Here is a 24,258-nt window from a genome sequence, read left to right as displayed (position 1 = left end):
GTAAGAAAAAGCGAAATTGAAAATGTTTGACTATTTTCCTTTCGGTAGAACATTGAAACAGAACTTATATTTTGGATATAATCCTGTCAACAATGAAGAGAAAAATGGACCTGAGCGGCAATTTTGTTTCTCCGACAATGTTGCAGTCTGTGGCATGGCTTAATTTTTCTATTTTCGACGGAAGTCTAAAAATTGAAAATTGAAAATTGATTGCAATTTTCAATTTTTGTTTTTTTTGGCCAAAACATTCCAAATCACTGACAGAACTGCCCCAGAGGGAGGGGGTCTAATCGTATGGTAAATTTTTAGCCGCCAGGCCCCCTCCCCACTGCTCCGCCTCCTTCCCTGCTTAAAGTGCCACTGAAACGAAATTTTCGTAGTCTCTTTTTTTATCCCAATCTATAGTTTCAAACGTGCTTAAAGTAATGGTGAACTTTATTTCTGCCATATCCTAACGGAAAGTGCTTTTTTTAGATGTTGAAATCGACTTTTTGGAGCAAAACTGTGTCCGGGCTCTGGAACCGAGTTTAAGGACCTTGTGACGTCACTGGTTGTATTCACGCAAGAAGCGCTATAGATTCTCTCTTGTTTTCACTTGAGTTATTCAAGTTTATTCTTCATATTGTCGATACCTACTAGTTTTCTACCTTGTAATTTCTGTCCAGCCTTGACAGGAAATACACATCATAAACGTTGGAGGGCGCCACAGAGTGTAGATTCACCAAAATAAATGCTACAGATTAGAACAGCGTAGTATACTTTTCAAACATCTTGAGTACTCGATTGGAGATTTCGAAGACGAGTGTGGCAACTTTTATATCACGTCCTGAAGCCTAAACACGATATGTCGTCGTCTGTTTTCAGCCTGGTTCTGAAATTTGGATTCTCACGTTTATCTAAGGTCTATTAACAAGGTTCGAATATATCTCGGCAACTTTACTGCATTAAAAGCCGTAAGCGCATCAGCCATCCGCACAATCACGAAGTTATTAACGGTCCACCATCTTTGAGTCGAGTACTTCTTTGCACACTGAGGGCATCTTTTTATGATATTAATAAGTGAGAGTTCTTGTGGTAGACAAAATGTATCTTTGAAAATTGTGATCCGCAGCAGGGTTTGCTTTATCGCCGCATACGTATCAGTGTAAACAAAGCGGGAATTTCGCTTCTCTTTTACACGTATCTCCCAATTACAATATTTCACGGCCGATGGATTACTTTGAGTTCTTTAGCACATACTTATGTCTATGATCTTCATTTAATAATATCCAAGTTCAAAACAATTCGTTAAAACGTCACTAGTTTACACTCCTTTCGAAGGTTCATTAAACAGAATTTGAACCAATTTGCATATATGACCTTTCGCCGCCGACATTGTCACGCTTTCTCTCGTTTCCTGAAAACATACCTGTAGGGTCATGGCAGCTTAGTTTACCTTTATAGTTTAAATTCGCTCCCTCATATAAAAGAAGAGGGTTTCTTAAATCGTTGCTGTTGTGATAACTTGTAGGATGTAGCAGATACAACTGGACTAAAGGTCACTGTGGCACAATCTCGTCCGCCGTGAAACTCACAAAGCGTCCGGTTTCCTCGAAGCGAAGCAACTCGAAAACTCGAAGCGTTGTTGCTGCGATTCGTGCAGCAGCAGTCCGGATAATATTTTCAAAAGCCGCTTTCTCTTGTTTTCATGTCTTTTTTACTTTATGAGTGTAGATATTGTTTAATTGAGTGCTGGCATTTCACCAAGAGCCCCGATCATTTTGCGATCTAAGAACTCCCACTCGTTTGCTTGCTTACATAAAATATCCTGCAAATATCCAATTAAATAGACTGGAAAGCCCCAGGATCGACTCTCGACCTCTTCATGTCTAAGGCTACTGTGATTATCTGCTTTACAGCTCTGAGATGTCCTTAAGATGTTTTGGGGGGGGGGCTTCGAACAGTAATCTCTTCTCCCACAGTCACTCTAAATTTTCAGCGCAGCATGAGAGTAATACAACCAGTGACGTCCTAGGCTGTTTTGGCCGCGCCAAAATGGCCGCCAATTTTGGGCTTAACCAGCCAACTTCGAACGACTGAAAAAGCAGTTTTCGCTTACCGCATGCGAAAAAAAAGTTTGCAGTGTTTCCAAGTAAGGTTGAAACTTTATTACTAAGCAAAAATCTCACATACAAAAATTTCGTTTCAGTGGCACTTTAAGTAAACAGTCTGGGGAGTCGCGCTCTCTCAGGCGGACTGTTGCTTCGCGGTCTTTCGCGACGTTTGGAAACGTTTTGTGAATTTTGTGTCTTTTCGTCGCTTTTTTTTTTTTATTGCAACACAAAAGACACTACTAACAAAACAAGACAGGCACTACTTACAATACCACTAACGATAAGTTAATTATACTACTTACTATACAATACTTCCTCAGTCTTTTCGTCGCTTAGTTCTGTCCATTACGGCGAGCAGCGAGACCTTTGACGTTAGGCAAGACGGAAAAAAGGCTTATATTTCCTAACTTGAGCGGCTGATATGTAACCATATCGAGAGTTTCACGAGCTTTTCAGGCGCCATATTGTGAAATATGGGTTGGATTGGATTGGATTGGATTGGATTTGTTAAACGAGGGATTGGTACAAACATGGGACTTGGTACATGTTAAAGACAACCTTGGAAGCGGGAAGTTTGAGTCTGTTTATTTGGCAGATTTCAAATTAGCGGATGTGCAGTACAAGCGTTGTTTTCGGGAAGTCGAGAACTGAGTGAAACTATACCTAATCCAAGCGACACTTTGAGAAGGAAACTGGAATTCTGAACAGTATTAAAGGCCACAGAAATATCTCTGGGTTTCTCAGATTTTGTCTGTTGCCTTATGCTTTCGAGTACTCGTGTTTCGACTTTGATGTTTGGCTTAGGAGGACGTTAAAATGGGAGGCAAAACGCTTCCCTATGATGTGAGATTTGTCAATTTTTCTGTTGAACGCGTTTCGGGCCAGTTAAAGGTTAATTTAGCATGATACATGATGAATTATTACATGTGCAAGTTTATCTGATCGTATTCGCAAAAACATACTCGCAAAGAGCTCAAAGACAGTCCCAGCGGCCACAACGGCCCACAAGTGCCCTGACCGCTCCTGACTAGGATATTGGCCCGTCACGATGTGCCTCTCCAGCAGGGTCCCAGGTCAACACAGGAGCCTCAGGTAATTAATGTTCAACAACTGAGCAAAGTGTCCAGCCAAACAGTCAATATCAACGTTATTTGGCATTGAAAACTCAAGTCTAGCTAAGTGAAGGTGACGGTAAAAGACATTCTCCCCTACCCCCGCTTTTGACGGCTGGCTGCCAGCAAACCACCAGCAGATAGGCCAGTGGTTGGGCCATGTCTCCAGCCCGGCCTTGACGGAGCCCCTCCTAGGCTTTCAGCCAAGGGCTAGGCCAGGGCGGGCTCCCTTCTGTACGGTGTTGCGACTCCATGGGTAAAGTACATTTTCCTTTTCGTATCAACCACCTTTATTTCAATAATCACAGACTATTAGCCGAATGTTAACCTTGCGTGTAGTGATACAGCTACACGAATGCTAGCAGAATGACTGAAACACAAATTTTACGGAAGGTGTCAATGGATTGACCCAGAAAATGTTGAGTTTAGTATTTTACATCAAATTTATTATTTTTCCCGACGGTTTTATCCTGGACCTGAATGACGTGTTATCTACTCGCATCTGATTGGTTTATAAATAATGAAATTGAGTGGGATTTAGCTCGATCAGCTCAACAAGTCTTATTTCAAGGATATTGTGGAGTTTTAATTCAACCCTGGATTTTGTTCTCTATTACGTGTTTTGTAAATCCACGCGTTACAAATCCAATCCAATCCAATTCAATCCAGTCCAATCCAGTCCAATCTATATTCTACAATATGGCGCTTGAAGAGCTCGAGGAAGTCTCGATATGGTTACATCAGCCGCTCCAGTTACGAAAACTAAGACTGTTTTCCTTCTTGGCTCACGTCGAAGGTCTCGCTGCTCACCGTAGTGGACAGAACTGAGCCACGAAAAGGCACAAAATTCACAAAACGTTCCCAAACGTCGCGAAAGTCCGCGAAGAGAGAGCGTGACTTCCAAGACTGCTTAATTAAGCGGGTAAGGAAGCGGGGACTGTGGGGAGGGGGTTGGGGCAAAAAAAATTACCGTGCGAATGGAACCCTCCCCTTCCCACTGGGGCAGTTCTGTCAACGATTCGGATTGTTTTGGTCGAAAAACAAAAATTGAAAATTTATTTCAATTTTTAATTTTCAGTTTTTAGACTTGGTCGAAAATAGAAAAACTAAGCCCTGCCACAGACAGCAACATTGTCGGAGAAACAAAATTGCCGTTCAGTTCCATTTTTCTCTTCATTGTTGACAGGACTAAAGCAAAAATATAAGTTCCGTTTCAATGTTCTACCGAAAGGAAAAAAGTCAAATATTTTCGATTTAGCACTTTCGTATTTTTTACGATAAAAAGTCATGAAAATCAAAAATTGGTATCAATTTTCAATTTTTGATTTTAAAAGAAAATTAAATGGACGAATGACCCACGGACCCATCCGTCATCAAATTTCAATTTACGGGTCAGACATATATTTCAGCATGCGCCACATGACTTGACCTATATTAAGTTGAAATAGACGCAGAGCTGATAATTTCGAAATGTTCCATCCTTGTTTGCTGTAAAAAGGCAGGTCCAAAGCCGATTTGACGTGTTTCTAGCCGATCTCTCACTACTCGTTGCACATAAAGCAGAAGTTTACTTTTGTTTACACAACGTTAACGTCCAATGTACATGGCCTACTGTCAACCTACTATTGGAATACAATGAATCTGTGACCATCTTTCGGCGCAGATGATCATCACTGCATCTAAGTCAAAAACGACTGAGTCATTTGTAGATAGCTGCTTGCTTTGCACTGCGCCAAAAATTACTTGTAATCGATTGCTTACCATTCCTGAAAAGCGTGTCGGCGCAGCACAATCTTCTAGCCGTTATTTGTTCGTCACGCAATGCCATCACGGCATATGCTGCAAAATTTGATCTATTTTCGTATGGAGCACTCTCAGGATAAGTGAAACAATTTATTCATTGTCCATCTGTTCATATATATAATAATATGTGTATATTTAAATAATCGTATTCTATAATGTACGTGGCCTCGGTCCAAATCACTTTTGTTGTACGTTCTGATGTTTCAGACAACAGCTGATAAAGCTAGTGTCGATGGCAGATAAGAGTCTGAAATTGAAGGTGACGAGTGATAATTCAAACACACGTCTATCGTGATTGTCTTCAATTGACTCCATGTTCACCAAGAAATTTAACCCGATAGTGAAAAATTAAATATTCAAGGCACGCCAACCTATGTTAAGCGGCCAACCCCTATTGAGCGGTCACCACCCATTTCCCCGAGGGTAGCCCACTTTATTATATGTAATCCAAAAATAATTGCACAGCGCGAAAAGACCTAGGTACGAGGTTACCGTTACAGTATTACGCAGGGTATTTAGGTAGCGGTGGTCGAGTAAAAGATGACAACAGGGGCAATGGTAAACTATTCATTCTTTTCATTTCTTAATTTAATCTCTTCCTACTCAACAAGATTGTGTGCTCCCAGTGGTTCGAAGCCTTTCGGAACCTTACGTTTTACGGATAGAAATCGTCCTACCCTTACCCCCTAAAATGGGCTGACAGCATTGCGTGACGAAGAAACAAGGAACCGCTGCAAGCAAGGATCCAGGCCAAAAACCATGATGATCAAACGTAATATCTTGATGTAGTGCAAAGCAAGCAACTATGTCTACAAATGACTTAGCCGTTTTTTACTTAGATGCATTGATGATCATATGTGTCGAAAGAGGGTCACAGATTCATTGTATTCGACCATTAAATAAGTCGGCAGTTGGCGATGTACATCGGACGTTATGTAAACAAAAGCAAACTTCTGCTTTATGTGCGACGAATAGTGAGAGAAACACGTCAAATCGGCTTTGGACCTGCCTTTTACAGCAAATGAGGTTAGAACATTTGGAAATTATCAGTTCCGTGTCTATTTCAACTTAATATAGGTCAAGTCGTGTGGCGCATGCTAAAATATACGTCTAACCCGTAAATTGAAATTTGACGACGGATGGTCAAATATTTGCATTTTTAACGTACTTTGAAAAGCTCTCGCGTCGCTCACAATCATTTACCCAAAGAAATTTTTACAGGAATCTGTAGACCATCCTTCTGCGATTCAACCACCAGAAGCTTTAATCCATTTGAAGGTTTCGCACATGGTGAAAATTAATAATATTCACGAAGTACTTTTAAGTGAATGAAATCCATGCCTTCGAAATTTAATTATTTTGCACCCAAATTAAAAAGACAAGACAACATTCCCTAAAATCAACGCAGTACACATTTAAACATTGCACAAAATTATTTGAGTGTTTTAAAGCTAAGACGGAACAATGATGTGGTTTTGCATGCGAGGCTCTCAAACTTGTTTAATAAAATGGTGCGTCAAATGACGATTTAAACGGAATTTGGTAATTTGCATATTTCTTTGAAATACAAGGATATTTTGCCAAAAAAACTATCCAGTAGTGTTTGTCAGGTCCTAGCCTATTCACTATAAAAATGTGAGCGAAATCGAATTTTCGACCCTTGCCGAGTTATTTTCCATATTTATAGACAGGGACTCTTAATACAATTTCAATTGTTTGCTTTCTATAAGTCCGCGCTTGTTTACAGAAATATTTTCACGGACGAGTACTATCCATTCGGGTATTTTCCTAGGAGGGGCACTAGCGTCTCTCCGCGGATGAACACTATCGCGTCACGTGATCAAGTTAAACCAGTAAGAATCGGAGAAAATTTAGTGGTGAGCTATAATTAACAATTATTCACCGAAGTGGAGGTGAATAGTGGTGGATATTTAACGAGCCGCGAAGCTTCGAGGTGAATATCCATCACCGACACTGAGGTGAATAATTGTTTTAGTATTTACCACACAAGCTGAATAATTAGCGGACCAAAACGTTATTTTATGTGTGACAAGCGGTCGGAAAGTTTAAAATCCCTTGCGCCGGCTGCTCGGAGGTGAATAGTACTTGCTAATCACCTCCGAGTTAACCAATCAGAGCGCGCGAAAAGTACTATTCACTTGTGTGGCATATACTAACATCTGATAGTCCGCCCGTGGGCATTTTATCGCCTGACTGTTCAAGATGGTACCAAGTGATCAGTTTTAGCCAATGATGAGAGAGGAAAACGTAGTGGCGAACTATAATTTCGGTTAGTTCAATCACAAATAAAAATCAATCGCTTTATTGTAAATAACAACTTCAATACATAGGAAGAAAAATAAGTAGACTTTGTTTATTCAGAGTGGCACATTAAGGTACGTGTGTGGTCTCCAGCGAGGCCACCCCGCATCCTGCTACAAAAAACATAAGATTTTGTCGTAACTAGAAGTAGAAGATACAAGAGACCATAAATAATAATACTACTACTAATAATAATAATGATAATGATAATGATGATGATAATGATAATGATAATGATAACAATAATAATAACAATAATACCTTATTTATATAGCGCTATTTCCCATTAGCTTAATAGTGCTTTACAATAATTACAGTCCAAAGTTCACGATTACAAATTTTACAGTTATAGCGGAAGCTAGAAACGTTACGAATTTAAATATTTCTCAATTACCCTAATAATAACAATAAAAATTCAAGTGAGGACTATGTTACATGGTAATCTAAGTTATAACATTTATTAAAAAGTTGCGTTTTCATATGGGTCGTGAATTCCAGTAGCGAGCTACTCTGCATGATATCATCGGGAAGAGAGTTCCGATCCATAGACTGGCTGCTACAAATTAGGAACACCTATGGCCATATCTTACTAGCTTGTGAGGTGGTGCATTCAGTAAGATTTTAGAGGAAGATCTCAAATTCCTGGTTGGTAAATAGGGCCCTAGCAGTTCAGTAATGTAGCGAGGGGCCTGGCCGTTATATTAAGCGCTTTATAAGTCAGAAGTAATATCTTGTAATCAATGCGCTGTCTAACTGGAAGCCAGTGTAGCTGCTTTGAAACAGGCTTGATATGATCATACTTCCTCGTACGAGTAATTGCACGTTAGGCGACTTGCATTTCTTAAACAGCTGAAAAAGTTATTTGAACGGTGCTTATTACTTTGCAGATCGCTACATATGGTACCTCTTTCCAAATGCTACAAATCGTTTACATGGATACCAACCACAGGTTAACCAATCGTTTGAAAGCGAGGTTCTCCCCAGTGATTTAAGAGTTACCACTGACGATAATGTTAATGGGATTTGGGTGCCAGCAGGAGAAAAGGTCAACCTTGGACAGTTTTCTGCTAGCTGTCTCGCAGATGCTGGAGTCTGTCAAAACTTCACTGTCTCGTTTTTGTTTAAGATCAACGGATCAATTCCAGAAAATAATACTGTAGACGTCATCCATCAAATGCCACTAGCTGATGCGGAATACCTTTTTCAGTTTAGTGTCCATAACAATGGCTCCCATTACGTGGGTGGTGCCACTGTAGCTCGTGGTCCTTACAGAACAGACGTAACAGGTGTAATTCAACAAATAGACAGATGGATTCATGTCGCAATTGTCTATACCAAAGCAGATTATTTGGAACTCTTCCTCAACGGTACCAAGGAGCAATCAAATGCTTCTTCTGTCGCTTTCAACGGCTCCACTCAAGCCAATATGACCCTTGGTTCCTCTAATAGTTCGAACGGTTTTTTCCTGAGTTATTTACAAATTATTCGAGTCGCGATCAGTCAAGCTGATGTAACAGCATTGAAAGACCAGAGTTTCACTCAAGGTAGGTTGTAATTATCATATAATTGAGATTGGCTTCTTGCTGGTTATTTCATGTTCGTGTCTCGGAACCACGGTTGACTCTCGATAACTCGTACCTTTACGTTGTAAGAGAAATTATGTAAGGCGCGAACTGTCGGGAGATGGTAACAAATGGCCACATATTAGAAAATAAGACGGGTTGTTTTTTGATCAGTTTCACTACAGGAAGAAGGTAAAACTGAAACGATACTTTGCATACATTGCAAATCATAACAGATCTGAAGGGAAGAAAAAACAAACAAAAAACAGGGGCAATAAAAAAGGATAGTTAAATGAGTACCTGGTTGCAATGAGTTACTACTAATTTCACAAATAGTCTGTAAATAGTCCCTGGCGGTTTACAGCCAATCTCTTTCGGTTTATTCAGGAGATCTATGACTCACTAGTGAGGTTCGAACTATTGAGGGCACATGCAACGTTTGACCTGAAGTAAAATTACAGTAAATGTAAGAACAAATAAAGTAAAAAGCAAATCCGGTGGAATCAACTTGGGTTCGAACTAGCGCTGGTTTGAGTCATTGGGAGTCAACTGTACATTTCTAGTGGAATAAACCGGGTTTACAGAGGACTTTTTAACGGAGGCATTGTTCATTTACTAAGCTCCAGTTTAGTTCTAGGTAAAATAAACTGTTTTGCAAGTACGTTTCTTTGATGCCAAAATTCAGAGAGTTGCTGTGATGATAGTTTGCATGATAATTATAATACGAAGGGAAAGGTTCTTTGGTCGATTGTAAGTCATGGTTAATCCTTAGCTCTTATTAATCGAGCAGGAGGTCCGTATGGGAGAATCTTGACCGAGGTCGTGAGTACAGACCGAACGCAGTGAGGTCTGTGCACACGACTGAGGTCAAGATTCTCCCATACAGACCGACTAAGCTCGGTTAATGAGATGTTTATTATATGGCAAAGAAGAACAATTTGATTCGCTTTATGTAATTTGTTCTTACTAGCTGACATCTTGCTTGCGAACGGCGATGAGCCGAACTTAATTTTGCCAAAGTTTCCTCGTTCTCTTTACTTTTTTTTCTCATCAAACTTTTAGGCACTTCCATAAATAAATATTGTTAGAAGAAAATAGTCAATATTTTACATTTTAGTTTGCAACTTTTTCACCGCAAAGTGTAACCGGTCTAGATGCTGGTCTATAGATGGGAAAACCTAGACCGCTTTCAATATTGATTTCAGCCAATCAAATTCTTGAATTCGGTAGTTCCCAGTCCTTGTGAGACACAGCCATATAATAATAACTGATTCGAACAGACTCTATTGTCCTTTTTGTTCATTTCTAAATTTTCTCATGAATACTGGACTGAAATATCATACATTTATTCTCAGCTTTGATCTTTCGAGCTTTTTAGTCAGTGAGTTTTGTTGTCTTGGGGAGTATGCACAGTTTTGGGATGTGTCACATGATATGTTCTCGACCAATAGAAAACTGTGTTTCAGCTGGGAGTGTTATTGTTTTGTGAATAAAAGGTGCTGAGGGAGTTCTAAACTTAAAAATGTTACCATTAAAATATACAATTGATTTAAAACAGATTGTGTAAGGAAACCTGAGCAGTTGCAGTAAAGAAAAACGTAATTATTACTTGGTTATATATTTCAGCTACAACTCCCAATCGAACAACCGTAACAGTAAGCCAGTCGTCAAGAGTCTTTAGTGAATCAGATGGAACAGTAACTATCTTCATTGAAAGAGAAGGCAACCTTGCACTGGTATCAATAGTGATGTAAGTCCGCTGACAATAAACTGCACATAACACAAACGTAACATTGACACCGATACTACCAGGTATATCCGTTAAGAGCGAAACTAACTATCTTACCACTCTCGTTATTAAGAAAACTATTGATAAGAATAAGTAAGTGAATGGAACTGTTCGGTTGAATACTTTTATTCACGAGTATATATGTTTTGCCCTTCAGGTACTCCTTATCAAATGGTACTGCCTCATCTTCTGATTTTACCTTTCAAGACTCTCAGAATGGAAAGCTGATCTTTAAACCTGGAGAGATCTTAAAGAGTCTATCAGTGCAAATTGTAAACAACACTAAACCAGAAATGAATGAATCCTTTGCCCTGTCGTTAAATTCAGATGACGATGTTACAAATGTTCCTGGAGCTGTTCAAATTTTCATACTTGATGACGGTGGGTACAATGTTTTATGGACAGTTTATTTTTTTTCTTTCACGGCTGTCACCGATTGAAATAAATAGAATGTACCAGGTCACACCGAAAGGATGGAAAGTAACGTAACAGTGATCACTTAGTCACGCGAACAACGTATTCCGGAAAAATATTAAAAAGAAATCCGATTAAGTAGCTCGTGATAGTTTCCGGCAATTTTCAGTTCTTTTACTCTGAGGTGTCAATGCTGGCTGCCGTTTAAGTTGATGCTACAATGATGATGCATTTGTTTGATGCAATTATTGTAGTATCACTGAAATGTTCTGAAAACTCTTGGGCGCCACATCAGTAACACCTAGCTTAACATTTCACACCAGTTGTATTAAATATACCTGCTCGTGGAGACTGATTTATCAGCCCGCAACTACAGTATCCTCTTAAATGAGGCGATGGACCTCGGCAGGTAACTTCTATATTTATCTCGTGAGTAATAATTGCCATTGCCTGATTTCAAGTCGAAAAGGACTAGGTACGAGTCTGTAAATTATGAAATAAGCAATTATTGATCCACATAGTCAGAAAGAGCACACCGAGATTCACAAAATTTCAAAGTTTGGCGTTAATCGGGCTAGTTTTAAATGAGATACAGCCATTTAAAAACGTCAAAATTAACAAAGAAATGTTTGGTCATCCGGACACAGCGTCCGGATGGCGATACATTTCTTATTTTGACGTTTTCAAATGGCTGTATCTTGCCTACTATTGGGTCTATGTACACCAAACTTGGGGATTTTTCAAAGCTTGGTCTGCACCTCGGGGATCAATAGTTGCTAATCCCATAATTCACAGACTAGTACCTAGTCCTTTTCGGTTTGAAATCAGGCAATGAACGAAATGATCTCAGGTCCGATACAATAAGCACGAGGTGACGGTACCTCTAATACTTGACTATAACACAGGCTGACACGGGGCGTCTCAACTTTTTTCGTATAGTCAAGTTATTTACGTTAGCCGACAGTTCTTTACGATATATTCCAGATATCGACGAATGCGTGAGTGGTCCATGTAAAAACAATGGAACATGCACTGACCTGGTGTTAGATTACAACTGTAGCTGTACTCCAGGATTCAGTGGAAAGAACTGCAGCCAAGGTATGATATTATCTTCTGATCACAAGTTTGATCGCTTAATTCACTGTCACTGGTTAATCCTATAGTTTTCATGAATGCTCATATCATTTTTGATTGGTCGTTGTGGTAACTGGCTCGGTGGTGATTTCAGCAAGAAATCATTCACTTGACTTTCAATCTATAAAATGACAAGTGTAAAAGACCCTTGATACATATGGCAATGTGGACAACTTAACTCGTTGCGTTTTTTTTTAATTGATATAACAGCGCGCATATGCCACACATCAAACCGCGCATCTCAATACTAAAGATGGCGAAAAAAATTTAATCAAAATTTCCAAACAACTGTGATGTATTGATGTGTTTCATTTTGCAGATGCCTACCTGTGGTACCTGTTTCCCACTGGAGCAAACCGCGTCTACGGTTATGAACCAGTAACAAATCAGTCTTTTGAAAGCAACGAACTGTCTCCTGAAATAAATGTCTCGATCAAGGGCAATTCATATAGCCTCCTCGTTCCAAAGGCCAACGAAGTCATCCTAGGACAGTTTGCAGATCCTTGTTTAGAAAATGGTTCCGTGTGTGATAGTTTTACCATTTCATTACTAGTTTATATCGATGGGTCAGTTCAACTGGATGTGGATGAGGATGTGCATGTACTTGACACCAAGTCATCGAGTCGAGGTTCGTTCCATGTCGAGTTCATGGTCACCAAGAAACTCGCTCGTCTTGAGGGGCATGCTTTTATTGTTGGTGGTAACTCTTCAACCCTTCTGGAGAGAAAAGTAGAATTTCCTGCAACTGACACTTGGGTTCATGTTGCTATTGTGTACTCACTTTCTGGAAGTCTGGACTTGTATATGAACAGTGTGATGGTTACTGCATCAGATCCAGTAATAAGTACTCCTTGGCAAAACGACGGATCAGCCGTTCAATTGTCCTTAGGTTCCACTCAAAACAAACGTGATATTTTTGTCAGCTACTTTCAAATCATCAAGGGCAGCTCATCTACGGAGGAAGTAGCGCAATTGGAGCAAGAAACTCGACAACAAGGTTAATATTTTGAATGAAAATAAATAGAATTACAATATTTAGGGGGACAGCCACATCCGCCCAGCTAGAGTCTTTGCTACTTTTCATGACGGTCCTCTATATGTGTCATGTTTCTCCGATATGCACAATTTTGTGTTCAGTCTAAGGGTGAAAGTCTTAGCCACACGGTGAGGCCGAGAAAGTTCATTTATTCACGGGTACTCTTTACTTGCTGCAAGTTAACTTAGCTAGGGCAAGAAGCACGTCGCCCGCCAAAAACGTACGTCGACACTTAACACTTTGCGTTTTCCTCAGCGTGCGGGAAATAACATTTGCTCTAGTTTACAGCAGCAAACATTTTAAAAACGTTCCTCTTAAAATTAGGAATTATGTCTTGATTTTTCCTATAATTTATACAAAATTTGTGAAAACTTGTTTCGATGATTTAATTCTGAGTTGTCATTTCCAAAAGCTACCAGCCCATCGATGGCACAGTTAGAGTTGAGCCAAGAAAACATAGCCGAAAGCGAAGACACTGGCTTGCTCACAATCCCCTTGTCACGAACTGGAAACCTGTTGATAGCATCAGTAGTAAAGTAAGTGAGACTAAGTTTTCAGAGGATTCAATAAGTGGAATTTCGTCATCTTTGCAATTTATACCCTTTGTCCTCTTACCTTTCACTGAAGTGATTATTTTGTTTCGTTTATTTGTCACTATATTATGTTATGTCCGAAAATTGTAAATAACTCATTTTTATACTATAATGTGATGAAACATTGATGATCCTTCCCATCTAAAGTATATTGTGACCTCTAATTAAAGACACACCAGGGATGTGTGTTTATCAGACTTCAAAGCCCGCAACCAGTTAACTGGGCTTCTTTAAAAATAGTAAAATGATCATTTTGATATTATCTCTCCAAAAGATTTTTCATAAAGAATGAAACTTTCATGTCGTCAAGTCAAGAAGTTGTTATTCGGCCTGGAGAGACATTTGGAAACGTCTCGGTAGTGATAATGGACGACCAAGTACCTGAAGAAAATAACGCCTTTTCAGTGACAGTATCTCCATCGGACAGTGTAACCATTTTTTCACAAAGGACTGTGAACGTTACTATATTAGACAATGGTAAGAACAGTGATAACTAACACGTATCCTAGCTAACAGTTTTTTTCAGTCTCAGTTGAGCACGCCAAGAAGACACGTATGAGGCTAAAGGGTCAATGCGATGCACAATAACCAAGTTGCCTCGATTGTGTATCAAACCGCTGATAACTCGAGCAATACCAGCCATTATCATGCACGTTTTGTTTTTTTGCTTTCTTTTCATTGGCCGAGGGTCCAACACGTGACCTGCAAATAACTGCCTACAAATAATGGTCTGCTAATGCGTAATACCGTCTAAATGTCTTTTGCTGCAAATACTTTTCAGCCCGTGCATAATTCACGTTGTGAAAAATGGAGGATCGCTTCCTTAAGCTGCAAGAGTCGAGTGATGTATGGGTTATTGACCAAGTGTGAGTTCAAGATGGCTGGATATTGGCCAAGTTCTTTTTTTGCATGTTTATGGAACGAGACGGAGTCGAGGTCCATAAACTCGCAAAAAAAGAACGAGACCAATATCAAGCCATCTTGACCGAACAAGCTTGGTTAATAAAGGATTTACTATATGGCTTTCGGGGAAATTTTTCTTGCGGGACACGGTGGGTAGTCAGGAGCGGGCAAGATAGCTCCATCTTGCCCGCTCGGGTAGCCAATCACAGCGCAGGACGATTCATCTTGCCCGCTCACGGAGCTAGCCACATAATAAAACACAACTATTGAACTCGGTTATCGCAATGATCTGTCTCGCAGATCAATTAGTTACCTCAGCCTTCGGCTTCGATAAATAATTGGCAAATCGCGATATTTTGCTCTTTAAATAATAAATGTAGAATCTATTATAAATTCAATAATAATCACCATTGAAGAAAACGTACGCCTTGCTCTTTTTTACAGACATTGATGATTGTGCTGAGAGCCCGTGCCAAAACCAGGGAACATGTAATGATCTGGTGAATGACTACAACTGTACGTGTATCCCTGGTTACACTGGAAGAAACTGTACACAAGGTAAAACGTTAAAAAAAGAGCCAAAGGGATGTTTGAAGCAACGCCTGAAAGCATCGCTTTTGAAATTCTCAATATTCTCTTTTTTGGCAGTCGAGCATTCTCAGCCAACGGCCGTCAGGTATATTTGCCGGACAAAAAGCTTTCTTTCTGTTGCCCGTCTTAAGTTTTAAATGTAACAGCAAGCCTTGCGCCTTACCAGTTCTCACTCCGAACCTGTGACTTTTAAACTGAGACGTGACAATTATGTTAAGTCTTATTAAAAACTGGATCATTGGATAATACAGTTCAAGAGTTCATTCGCTGAACCATCATGGATATATTTCATGTGTACCGTCCAAACGACAATCTCTATAATAGCACTCTTTGGTTTAAAATGCCAGAAATAAACTTGGAAAGAAACGAATTGGGAAATTGTTCTAAAACACATACACACAGACTCACTAACTTATTCAGTCTGCCATTAATTTCACCAAGTGACATGATTCTGTGTTTGCAAGTCTGGTTCGATTCTTAAAAGTTATTTGTTTTTTGAATTGTTCATGATCAATTGGATGTTGTTGTTTTGTTTTTCATAGTTTCTTACCTGTGGTATTTGTTTCCAACTGGAGCTAGCCGTATTTACGGCTATGATACCGGAAGCAACCAATCTTTTCAAAGCAACGTGCTGCCAGCTGGCGCAAATGCGACCGAAAGGAACGACTTCCATGGACTTTGCATACCAATGAAAAAGGAAGTAGTTCTGGGTCCCTTTGCCGATCAATGCTTAGGAAATTCCAATTCTGGCGACAATTTTACAATATCATTCCTAGCCTATGTGAATGGGGCAGTGGCTGAAAATGAAGACGTACATATCTTGTATTCTACTCCCTTAAATCAAGGATTGTTTCACGTACAGTTTACCGTCACTCGAACTGTATCACGCTTAGAAGGACAGGCGTACATTGTAGGCGGGAATTCCACCACTCTTCTTGAGAGAAAAGGGCTATTCCCCGGTGTAAACACGTGGGTACATGTTGCAATCGTCTACTCACAGTCCCTTCAAGAACTTGACCTGTATATGAACAGTGTAAAGGTGACAGACCCCACTGCAGCCATTCCCTGGAATAACAGAGGATCAGCTGTTAACGTTTCCTTAGCCTCAACTGGAAACATAAAAGAAATCTGTGTCAGCTATTTTCAGATCATTAATGATGCTATAACAGGGGAGGAAATACAACAGCTTGAACAGGAAAGTCGAACACAAGGTTAGTTCAAAACAAAGGCTCAGGTGGTTGAGCGCTTATATCAACTTAATGGTCGTATGTGTTATGCCCGGTCAAGAAATCACTTGAGATCGAGGTTCAGTGATTGAAGGGTCAAGTTAGTCCCACACTGGCAGGTGTTTATTTCAAAAGTCGTACTTTTTCAGATATTTCCAAATACTGCTCAGTTGGAGGTTAAAGAACTTGAATCTAATTGGAGCTCAAAGGTTCGAATGTCTACTATTTAGGGACAATTTATTTCTTTTGTGCATACCGTTTGAAACTTTAGTTAACTTTCTAACGGGCTGCTTATTGTCAACGACAAACCTAGCTTGGACTGAAAAACTTACCGGACAAGTTTTCTTCTACTGATCTTGAGATAATTATGTTCTAACAAACTGATTGCTCCTAATGACATTGACTTCTAATCACTGCCTTAAAATGGGCCGTACGGCTGCTTCTGCACCAGGAAAGGTAGGCTAAATAATTAAAGTAATTATTCTGAATCTTATGAGTATATGTTTTAATTTTTAATGAGTAAACCAAGCAAGGCAAATTACACGTTCAATAAAACTACTAGAGTGCATTACAAAGTAACAAAAGAATACAACGAAATAAAAACACAGAACTGCTCTAGTAATATCACTGGCATTGCTATTTAATAGAGCGAATTAGGAAAGTAAGTTGTGTCTGAGTAACATTGATTCTTGTTTTATTCGTCCTCAAAGCCTCCACTCGCTTTATGGTGGAAGCAAAGTTTGTCAACGCCAACGTGAGTGTTAATGAAGATGTTGGCAAGTTGATAGTTCCTGTTGTGCGGGATGGAAATGTCCTCATAGCCTCTGTGCTAACGTAAGGATAAACTATATCTTAAATCATAGTATTTAACAGAGGGAAATGGAAGCCCAGAAATTATCAAAGGAGCAAGCAAAGTTGACAAGATTTATGTTGTAGGATCCAAGACCGTGCACAATCTTTTGTTTGTGCTAATGCATTGTTCATGAATTAGGTAACCAAAACGTTTCTATTGGCTAGTACCTCAGAAAGAAGTAAACAACTTCAAGGTGTGGTTTATGCACGGTCAAGGCCTAAAAAGCGAACTAAAATTTTGTCGGGCTTCATAACTATTTCCCCCTATTGACTACGCTTAAAGTAACATTGATAGTAAACATTCGTTTTGGAGTTTTACCTGAAAGGATGTCCAAAGACGTTATCTCTTCATATAAGACATTATCCTTCAGACAAACACGCCTTAAAAGCAGCCGAGAGACTGGCAGATTTCACAGGCTGATTTTTTACGATAACTGCAGAGATTCTCGCGCCCTCATTGGCTATTTTTCATTGTCAATAAGCGGACAGACACATGAATTTATAATTTATGCGATGCGTCAAGAGCGAGAGCGTACAATTTGACACTTTGTTATAGTAAAAAACAAATTGACCTCCGTTTTTCATACGTCTGTCCTGTTATTGATAATGAATTTCGTCATAACATTTTCAAAGTAGTCTGCGGATCCACTCGGCTATCGCCTCGTGGATCCCCAGCTACTTTGACAACGTTATGACGAAATTCATGATCAATAACAGGACAAAAGCATGAAAAACTGGCGTCAATTTGTTAAGCAGGCAATTAATAGTACGTGATATATATTTGGCCATCGCTTTATATTAGTGTTTAATAACTTCCTTGCTCCTTTGTGCTGTTCGTTTACAAAAAAAATATTAAGGCAACATTTGTACTGGTTTCAACGACTTTTTGAGTAACTGATCTCAAACCTGCAACAGAGGTGGGGTTGCACCATGTTTAATAAACTTCAAAAGTAAACAATAGAACAGTACAAACGTCATATAGGCAATAACTATATACATTGTAAAACTGCATTGAACCCCGGACAGCTCTTTTAATATCATACACCCAGAGCTGTACCCAGAAACAACACGAATTATTACTCAGGCAATGACTATGGTTAAATTCTCTTCCTGGGTATTTAGCAGTGTTTTACTCTCCCCTTCGAAAAAAAAACAAACAAACAAACAAACAAACAAATAAACAGCAAAAACGATTTTAAAAAAAAGGCAAGTGCAAGTACCTCGATTTGCCTCATACTGGCTACGGCCCTGGCAGAGAAAACTGTGTTATTCCTTTTTCTTTGGGAAACAAAGGGTTCCTATTGTTTTCTATCTGTTTTTTCCCCAATAGATTTAAAACAATGAATGAAGATGCCATATTCCGCTTGGACTTTGATCATTCTTTAAATCAAGAGCTCATAATCAAGCCTGGAGAAAAGTCTGCCGAAATCTCAGTGAATGTTACGGAAGATAACCGTCCTGAAAAAAACGAAACTTTCCTTTTGACCTTGATGTCATTAGACAAAGTAACTACCATACCCAGTGGCTCCGCAAGGATAACTATCTTGAACAATGGTAAGATCTATATGCCTAATACACATAAGAAATGATCCTTTATGACAGAAACTAACACAGAAAGAGGTTTTTGTCAGGATACAATCATTCCTCTGCTATCTATTTATGCTTACAATAATAACTGAAGCAAGCAAGGAATTGTAAACTATACAGTTTGTTGCCTGCCTGACATTACTTTTGTAAGCATACAATAGATGGTCAGCAGATCAAGATACCTATCATACTATGACGACAATCATGATGATCGCCCAAGCATGATTTTATTAACTTTTTCTTCCCCTTCTCCTCTTTACAGATATTGACGAATGTGCCCCTAAGCCATGTCGAAATGGTGCCACGTGTGTTGATCTCGTGAATGATTACAACTGCACCTGCGCCTCTGGATTTACTGGAAGAAACTGCAGCGCAAGTAAGTCAGTTTAGTGAGTCCTTATCATCAAAACTGCGCTGCTTCTCGAGCCATCAAATCAAGTCCAATTTCTATGACGAACTTGTTGTTTTCTTAAATTCCATTCTACCTACTGTAGTTTCAATGTAATGTTTGTTTATACTTTCTTAAACCAGGTACTACTTTGTTTTCGCATTTAAGATATTAAACGACTATAGTTGTATATGTACAGCACGATTTGAGGGCAAAAACTGTTCAAGTGGTGGCTAATGTCAGGGAATAATTTCTCTGCTTACCATTTATGCTTGAATAATAATTGAAGCAGGCAAAGAATTGCAAATGTGCAATGCCACATAATTAAATGACGCGTTCTTATTTCAGATATCGACGATTGTGCAATGGGACCATGTAAAAACAATGGAAAATGTCAGGATCTCGTCAATGACTTCAAATGTGCATGCGTTTCTGGTTTCACCGGAAAGACTTGCAGTGACGGTAAGCTCTGTACTAAGCTGACCTGTTCACCCTGTCACGTGAGTCATGCGTAACACTATGAAGCTAAGTGCTGACGTGTTCTTAGTAAAATTTATTCCAACGGTTCTATTTTGATATTCAGTTTGAGATACTAACGCTCCCTTTGCTCGTATGCATTTCTGAAAGATTTCTTTACGGGGGTTATTTTTTAAAAATGTACTTCAATCCGCTATAGTCTTATTGACAATGAGATACAGACATAGTATTCTACTCCATCGTACATGCCTTTTCGGATATACGAAATTGCAGTGCCGAAAAACCACAATACATGTACTTTCTGTTGAAAACTATCCTACCTACTGCAGTTTCAATGTAATGCTTGTTTATGCGTTCTTAAACGAGGTGCTGCTTTGTTTTCGCATTTCAGATATTGACGAATGTAGTGCCACGCCTTGCAAGAATGGCGGTGTGTGCACCAACTTAATTAACGATTATAGTTGTACATGTACAGCAAGATTCGAGGGCAAAAACTGTTCAAATGGTATGTGTTATAATCATTAAAAGTAATTAGACCGTGTGGAGTACAATTCAGGGAATTATTATACATTGAACTCACTATCTCTTTTCTGATTGGCCGAAAGCGCACAGTGAATTTTCGAAATCAGCGCCTGTGACGTAATCTAGCTGCAGATTATACAATAATCATGTCAAGGACACTCTAGGGTGCGAGTAATTCAACATCGGACGAGCGCGCAGCGCGAGGCCGATTTGAAATTACGAGCACGATTTCTCAATGAATTGTACGACAGGAGGTTCAATTACTAATTGATCGTATCTTTAGCAAATTTCGAAATTAAAAACGTCTTTGGAGAACTTCTTTTGGGCGAAAAACTGAGTAGCGCTTTCTATAAGTTTTAAAAACTGTAGAAACATTAAAAAGGAAACTATTAAAGCGCGCGTAATATACGTGCGGATCACGTGGGTATCCAATTACAAAAAGTTGGATACCTGTATTTGGACACCCACGTGATCGCTCGCCGATTACGTGACAAATAGGCGCGCGGAGAACCAACCACGATCGAGAATTTTGTTATAGATACGATTAATAATGGTAATAGGACTGAGTGAGGTCCAATTCGGTCTTTAATCATACGAGTGATTAACAAAATCGGACGACCGCGAAGCGGGAGTCCGATTTTTTAATCACGAGTATGATTACATACTGAATTGGACGACGCGAAGTCCTGTTACCAATTAATCAAAACTATGACAATATTCGACAAACGAACAAACCATCGATTGAGCGCTGAACGATTAAACGTCGTTATGAATGCTGAAAAACATAGCAGTTTAGTCAACAAAGTGCACCGCAACAGCGCGTGCAAAATGACGAGTACTGTCCAATTACAAGCATGACGCGTACACTGTCCAATTAATGCTCAAATCGGGCTGCTGATAGACAATCACGTTCGAGAATTTTGTTATAGTTTTGTTATAATTATGATCATAATCATAATCATAACGGTAAAAATAATGATAACTGTAACGTTGTAGAAACATTTCTCTTGATACTGGTGTGAAATAGCATGCTTGCAAAGATAAAATATTTGAAACAATTTCACCGTGAATTTTAATTTCGTCGAATATGGCCTGATGCTAAGCCAAGGAAGCCGATGAATGAGTGGGTTAAAATCAGGTGACATTGAGTAACAGAACGATCAATATTAGCAGCAGGGCTAAGCATCCCATCAAAAATTGAGTGAAATTTGGAATATGCATTATACATCTTATACGATTGCAGTTGGCACTTTTGGTTTCTGCAGAAGGCCAACTTTTACCTTCAAACTGTACTTCTGAGGAGGACTTTGTGACCTTTGTGATCGTTAGAGTATGAAAGGAATAACTATACAATAGCTAAGTTGGTAGGACGCAGGAGTGCAGAAATGGATTACCGTCCTAGGGCCCCTGGTTCAAATCCGACACAAATAACTTTTTTTTTTCTTTATTTTTGCTGAGGACGAATAGCGGTTGGGTATATCGTTTTTCAAAACTCTGCCGTAGTTTTCATGCAATTCCCACAGGGCTAGGACACTATATATGTTAAAACTAATCGCATGGAATTTTATATCTGACAAAAGTACATCTGAGAGCTAAAGTAGATTGGTACGGATTACACCATCAAATAATGCATCATTAAACCAGTGATCCATACAAGGAAAAATTATTCTGTGCAGTTAGTCAGAAGGGGAATAACTCCAGCCGCCCAGCTTTATGAATTGTTAAACCTACAGACCATCCTCTAACCTACACGGTCTGATGATGGCGTCGTGCGTGATCTTACAAGCTTTTGCTTCAAAGCGATATGAACGCAATCTCAGTTCTGCGAGGGCAAGGATATCTGCGATCAGCCCGATGTTTGCCAAAATCAAATACGTACTTTAAGTTTAATTAAAATCTAAGTGGAAATTTGGTCTGCTGAATAATTTTAAGTGCATCTTAATCAAGAAAGGATGTAACTGATAAATAACGAAATACTATCAGCGACTACTCACATGTAACGATCAGAACTTATATCTAGTGACGGAAAAGTGAACGCAAGTCAAAACATGGTGATTCGTTTTATACTGCCTGATAATTTTTTTGTAAATTTGTTGAATAACGCCTCCTAAAGTAAAGATGAAGATACATACAACAAAGTTTTTTTTTAGTTTTATTGCCTTCGCCCCCCCCCCCCCACCCCCCACCCCCCCATCCAAGAGGAAAACGAAATCGATAAAACAAAACAAAGAATACTGCGACTATCTTGTTTGTGAGGTTGCGGCCCGGGTTGGATAATATATAATATATAAACAAATAAGTGAAGTAAATAAAATAAATAAATGATTTCTCAAACAGGGTATTTTGATTTCCTTTTTTCTCTTCTTTTGCATTCAGTTTCACCGTTAGCTGAAGACGAAGGAGATGGTATGATCTTTTTTGTGTCATGTTTTACGATATTGATTCTTTTTCTTCCATCTTCAGCAAGGCGGCTGATTGAAAATTCGATCACTCTGATCTGAAGATGTATTGCCATTTTTCTGACATTGTTCTTTTTTTCACAGAGTTACTGCGTACCCTTTTCTGGGTGTGTATAGGAGCCTTGGCTGTGTCTTTCCTAGCACTGATAATAGCTGTTCCATACTTTTGCCACAAGTAAGTATCTCACTAAGAATCATAGAAATATTAAATTTTCTGAAATTCCGTTATTTGTAATGGAGGATTCAAATTCAGCAAACAAAGAAAGACTATTGCTGGTGTGGCTACTCAGGGAAAGATAACAGAAATTATAACAATGTACTACATACTTGTTACACGTGATAAAGAAATTGAAGTATTTTCAAGCGGATCTATTTTCCATTGGGTGTTAGCCCAACTTATCTATACGGTCTTCTGATAGTTTTGAATCACTTTTATAGGCTGAAAAGAACAGCTAAACTAAAGCAGAGAAGCAACAGGAATGGATGGCAATATACTGGAGAGTTGTAATTTGTAAACAGATAAACTCCTTCATTAGAAGCTAAAGGTGTTTGGTTTCAAACTATACCCATATGACTATACCATAAGCTCTTAAGGAACCTTTTGCCTTCACTACACAACCGAACACACTCAAAGGTTGAGGCATGGGCCTCGTTGGTCAGCCAGGCCCAAGATGTGTTTTAATTGTGGCAATAAGCTTAAAACAAAGCGGATAAGAGATAGATCAAATAATATCCTACATGCACCAAAGCCGGACACGTAAACCCAAAAATCTCTTGTAAGGAAAAATAGGGACCGTGTACCCCGACCAAATGCAGTGGCACCACCACGTTTGGAGTTTTAAGGTTGATATAAAAACAACAGAATGAAATATAAATCAGATAACGTTAATAAAACAATAAAAATAAACCTTATGTGAAAGTGCTAGTGGCAAGGCTAACCGTAGAATGTCACAAGTTTCTCAACCGTCTCTTTTAACAAACGTACTACCCATGAGTCTTCGCGCACTACGCTCGCACAGTTTCTCTGTTCCGTGTCGGCAAAATATTAATTTATGTCTATGCCGATTATCACAAATTACATTTACCGACACAAAATTTTGCGAAACGTTAACAAAGCTTGCGATCGCCATTCTCATATTCGAATCTAATTCACGTCGGTCAGTGTAAAACGCAGACTGCAGACTGCAGACCAGGGGTGAAATGCTGACTGAGGGTAAAATAAAATATTAATAATAAAAAACCAGACCTGGGAGTGTTTGTACGTGTACCCATAAATTTTTTTCCAAAATCCCGAAAACTCAAACCAAAAGGAGTTTAGTCAAACATTACATTAGTCAAACATTACATTATCCTTAGTCAAACATTACATTATCAACCTCGAGTTCTTGAACTCCC

General features: G+C 39.1%; 1 protein-coding gene across 1 annotated transcript in view; it reads left to right on the top strand.

Annotated features, from left to right (window-relative positions):
* LOC110061463 (uncharacterized) overlaps positions 1–23,782 on the top strand; it is a 29,250-nt gene extending 5,468 nt beyond the window's left edge. The window contains exons 2-18 of the mRNA XM_020768297.2: positions 8,218–8,874; positions 10,519–10,642; positions 10,839–11,062; positions 12,080–12,193; positions 12,549–13,226; positions 13,678–13,801; positions 14,133–14,335; positions 15,206–15,319; positions 15,895–16,563; positions 17,289–17,412; positions 18,761–18,984; positions 19,280–19,393; positions 19,754–19,867; positions 20,274–20,387; positions 22,781–22,810; positions 22,948–23,038; positions 23,302–23,782. Of these exons, the coding sequence (XP_020623956.2) occupies positions 8,218–8,874; positions 10,519–10,642; positions 10,839–11,062; positions 12,080–12,193; positions 12,549–13,226; positions 13,678–13,801; positions 14,133–14,335; positions 15,206–15,319; positions 15,895–16,563; positions 17,289–17,412; positions 18,761–18,984; positions 19,280–19,393; positions 19,754–19,867; positions 20,274–20,387; positions 22,781–22,810; positions 22,948–23,038; positions 23,302–23,371 (3,788 nt within the window). The 3' untranslated portion in view covers positions 23,372–23,782. The remainder of the gene's footprint in view (positions 1–8,217; positions 8,875–10,518; positions 10,643–10,838; positions 11,063–12,079; positions 12,194–12,548; positions 13,227–13,677; positions 13,802–14,132; positions 14,336–15,205; positions 15,320–15,894; positions 16,564–17,288; positions 17,413–18,760; positions 18,985–19,279; positions 19,394–19,753; positions 19,868–20,273; positions 20,388–22,780; positions 22,811–22,947; positions 23,039–23,301) is intronic.
* The last annotated feature ends 476 nt before the right edge of the window (positions 23,783–24,258 follow it).

The sequence above is a fragment of the Orbicella faveolata genome, unplaced genomic scaffold (genome assembly GCF_042242905.1).
Source record: "Orbicella faveolata isolate gen_17 unplaced genomic scaffold, um_ofav_v1 contig_12, whole genome shotgun sequence".
In the NCBI taxonomy this organism is placed as follows: Eukaryota; Metazoa; Cnidaria; class Anthozoa; order Scleractinia; family Merulinidae; genus Orbicella; species Orbicella faveolata.
The sequence above is the reverse complement of the archived record's forward strand: the minus strand, read 5'-3'. Positions and strand labels throughout refer to the sequence as shown.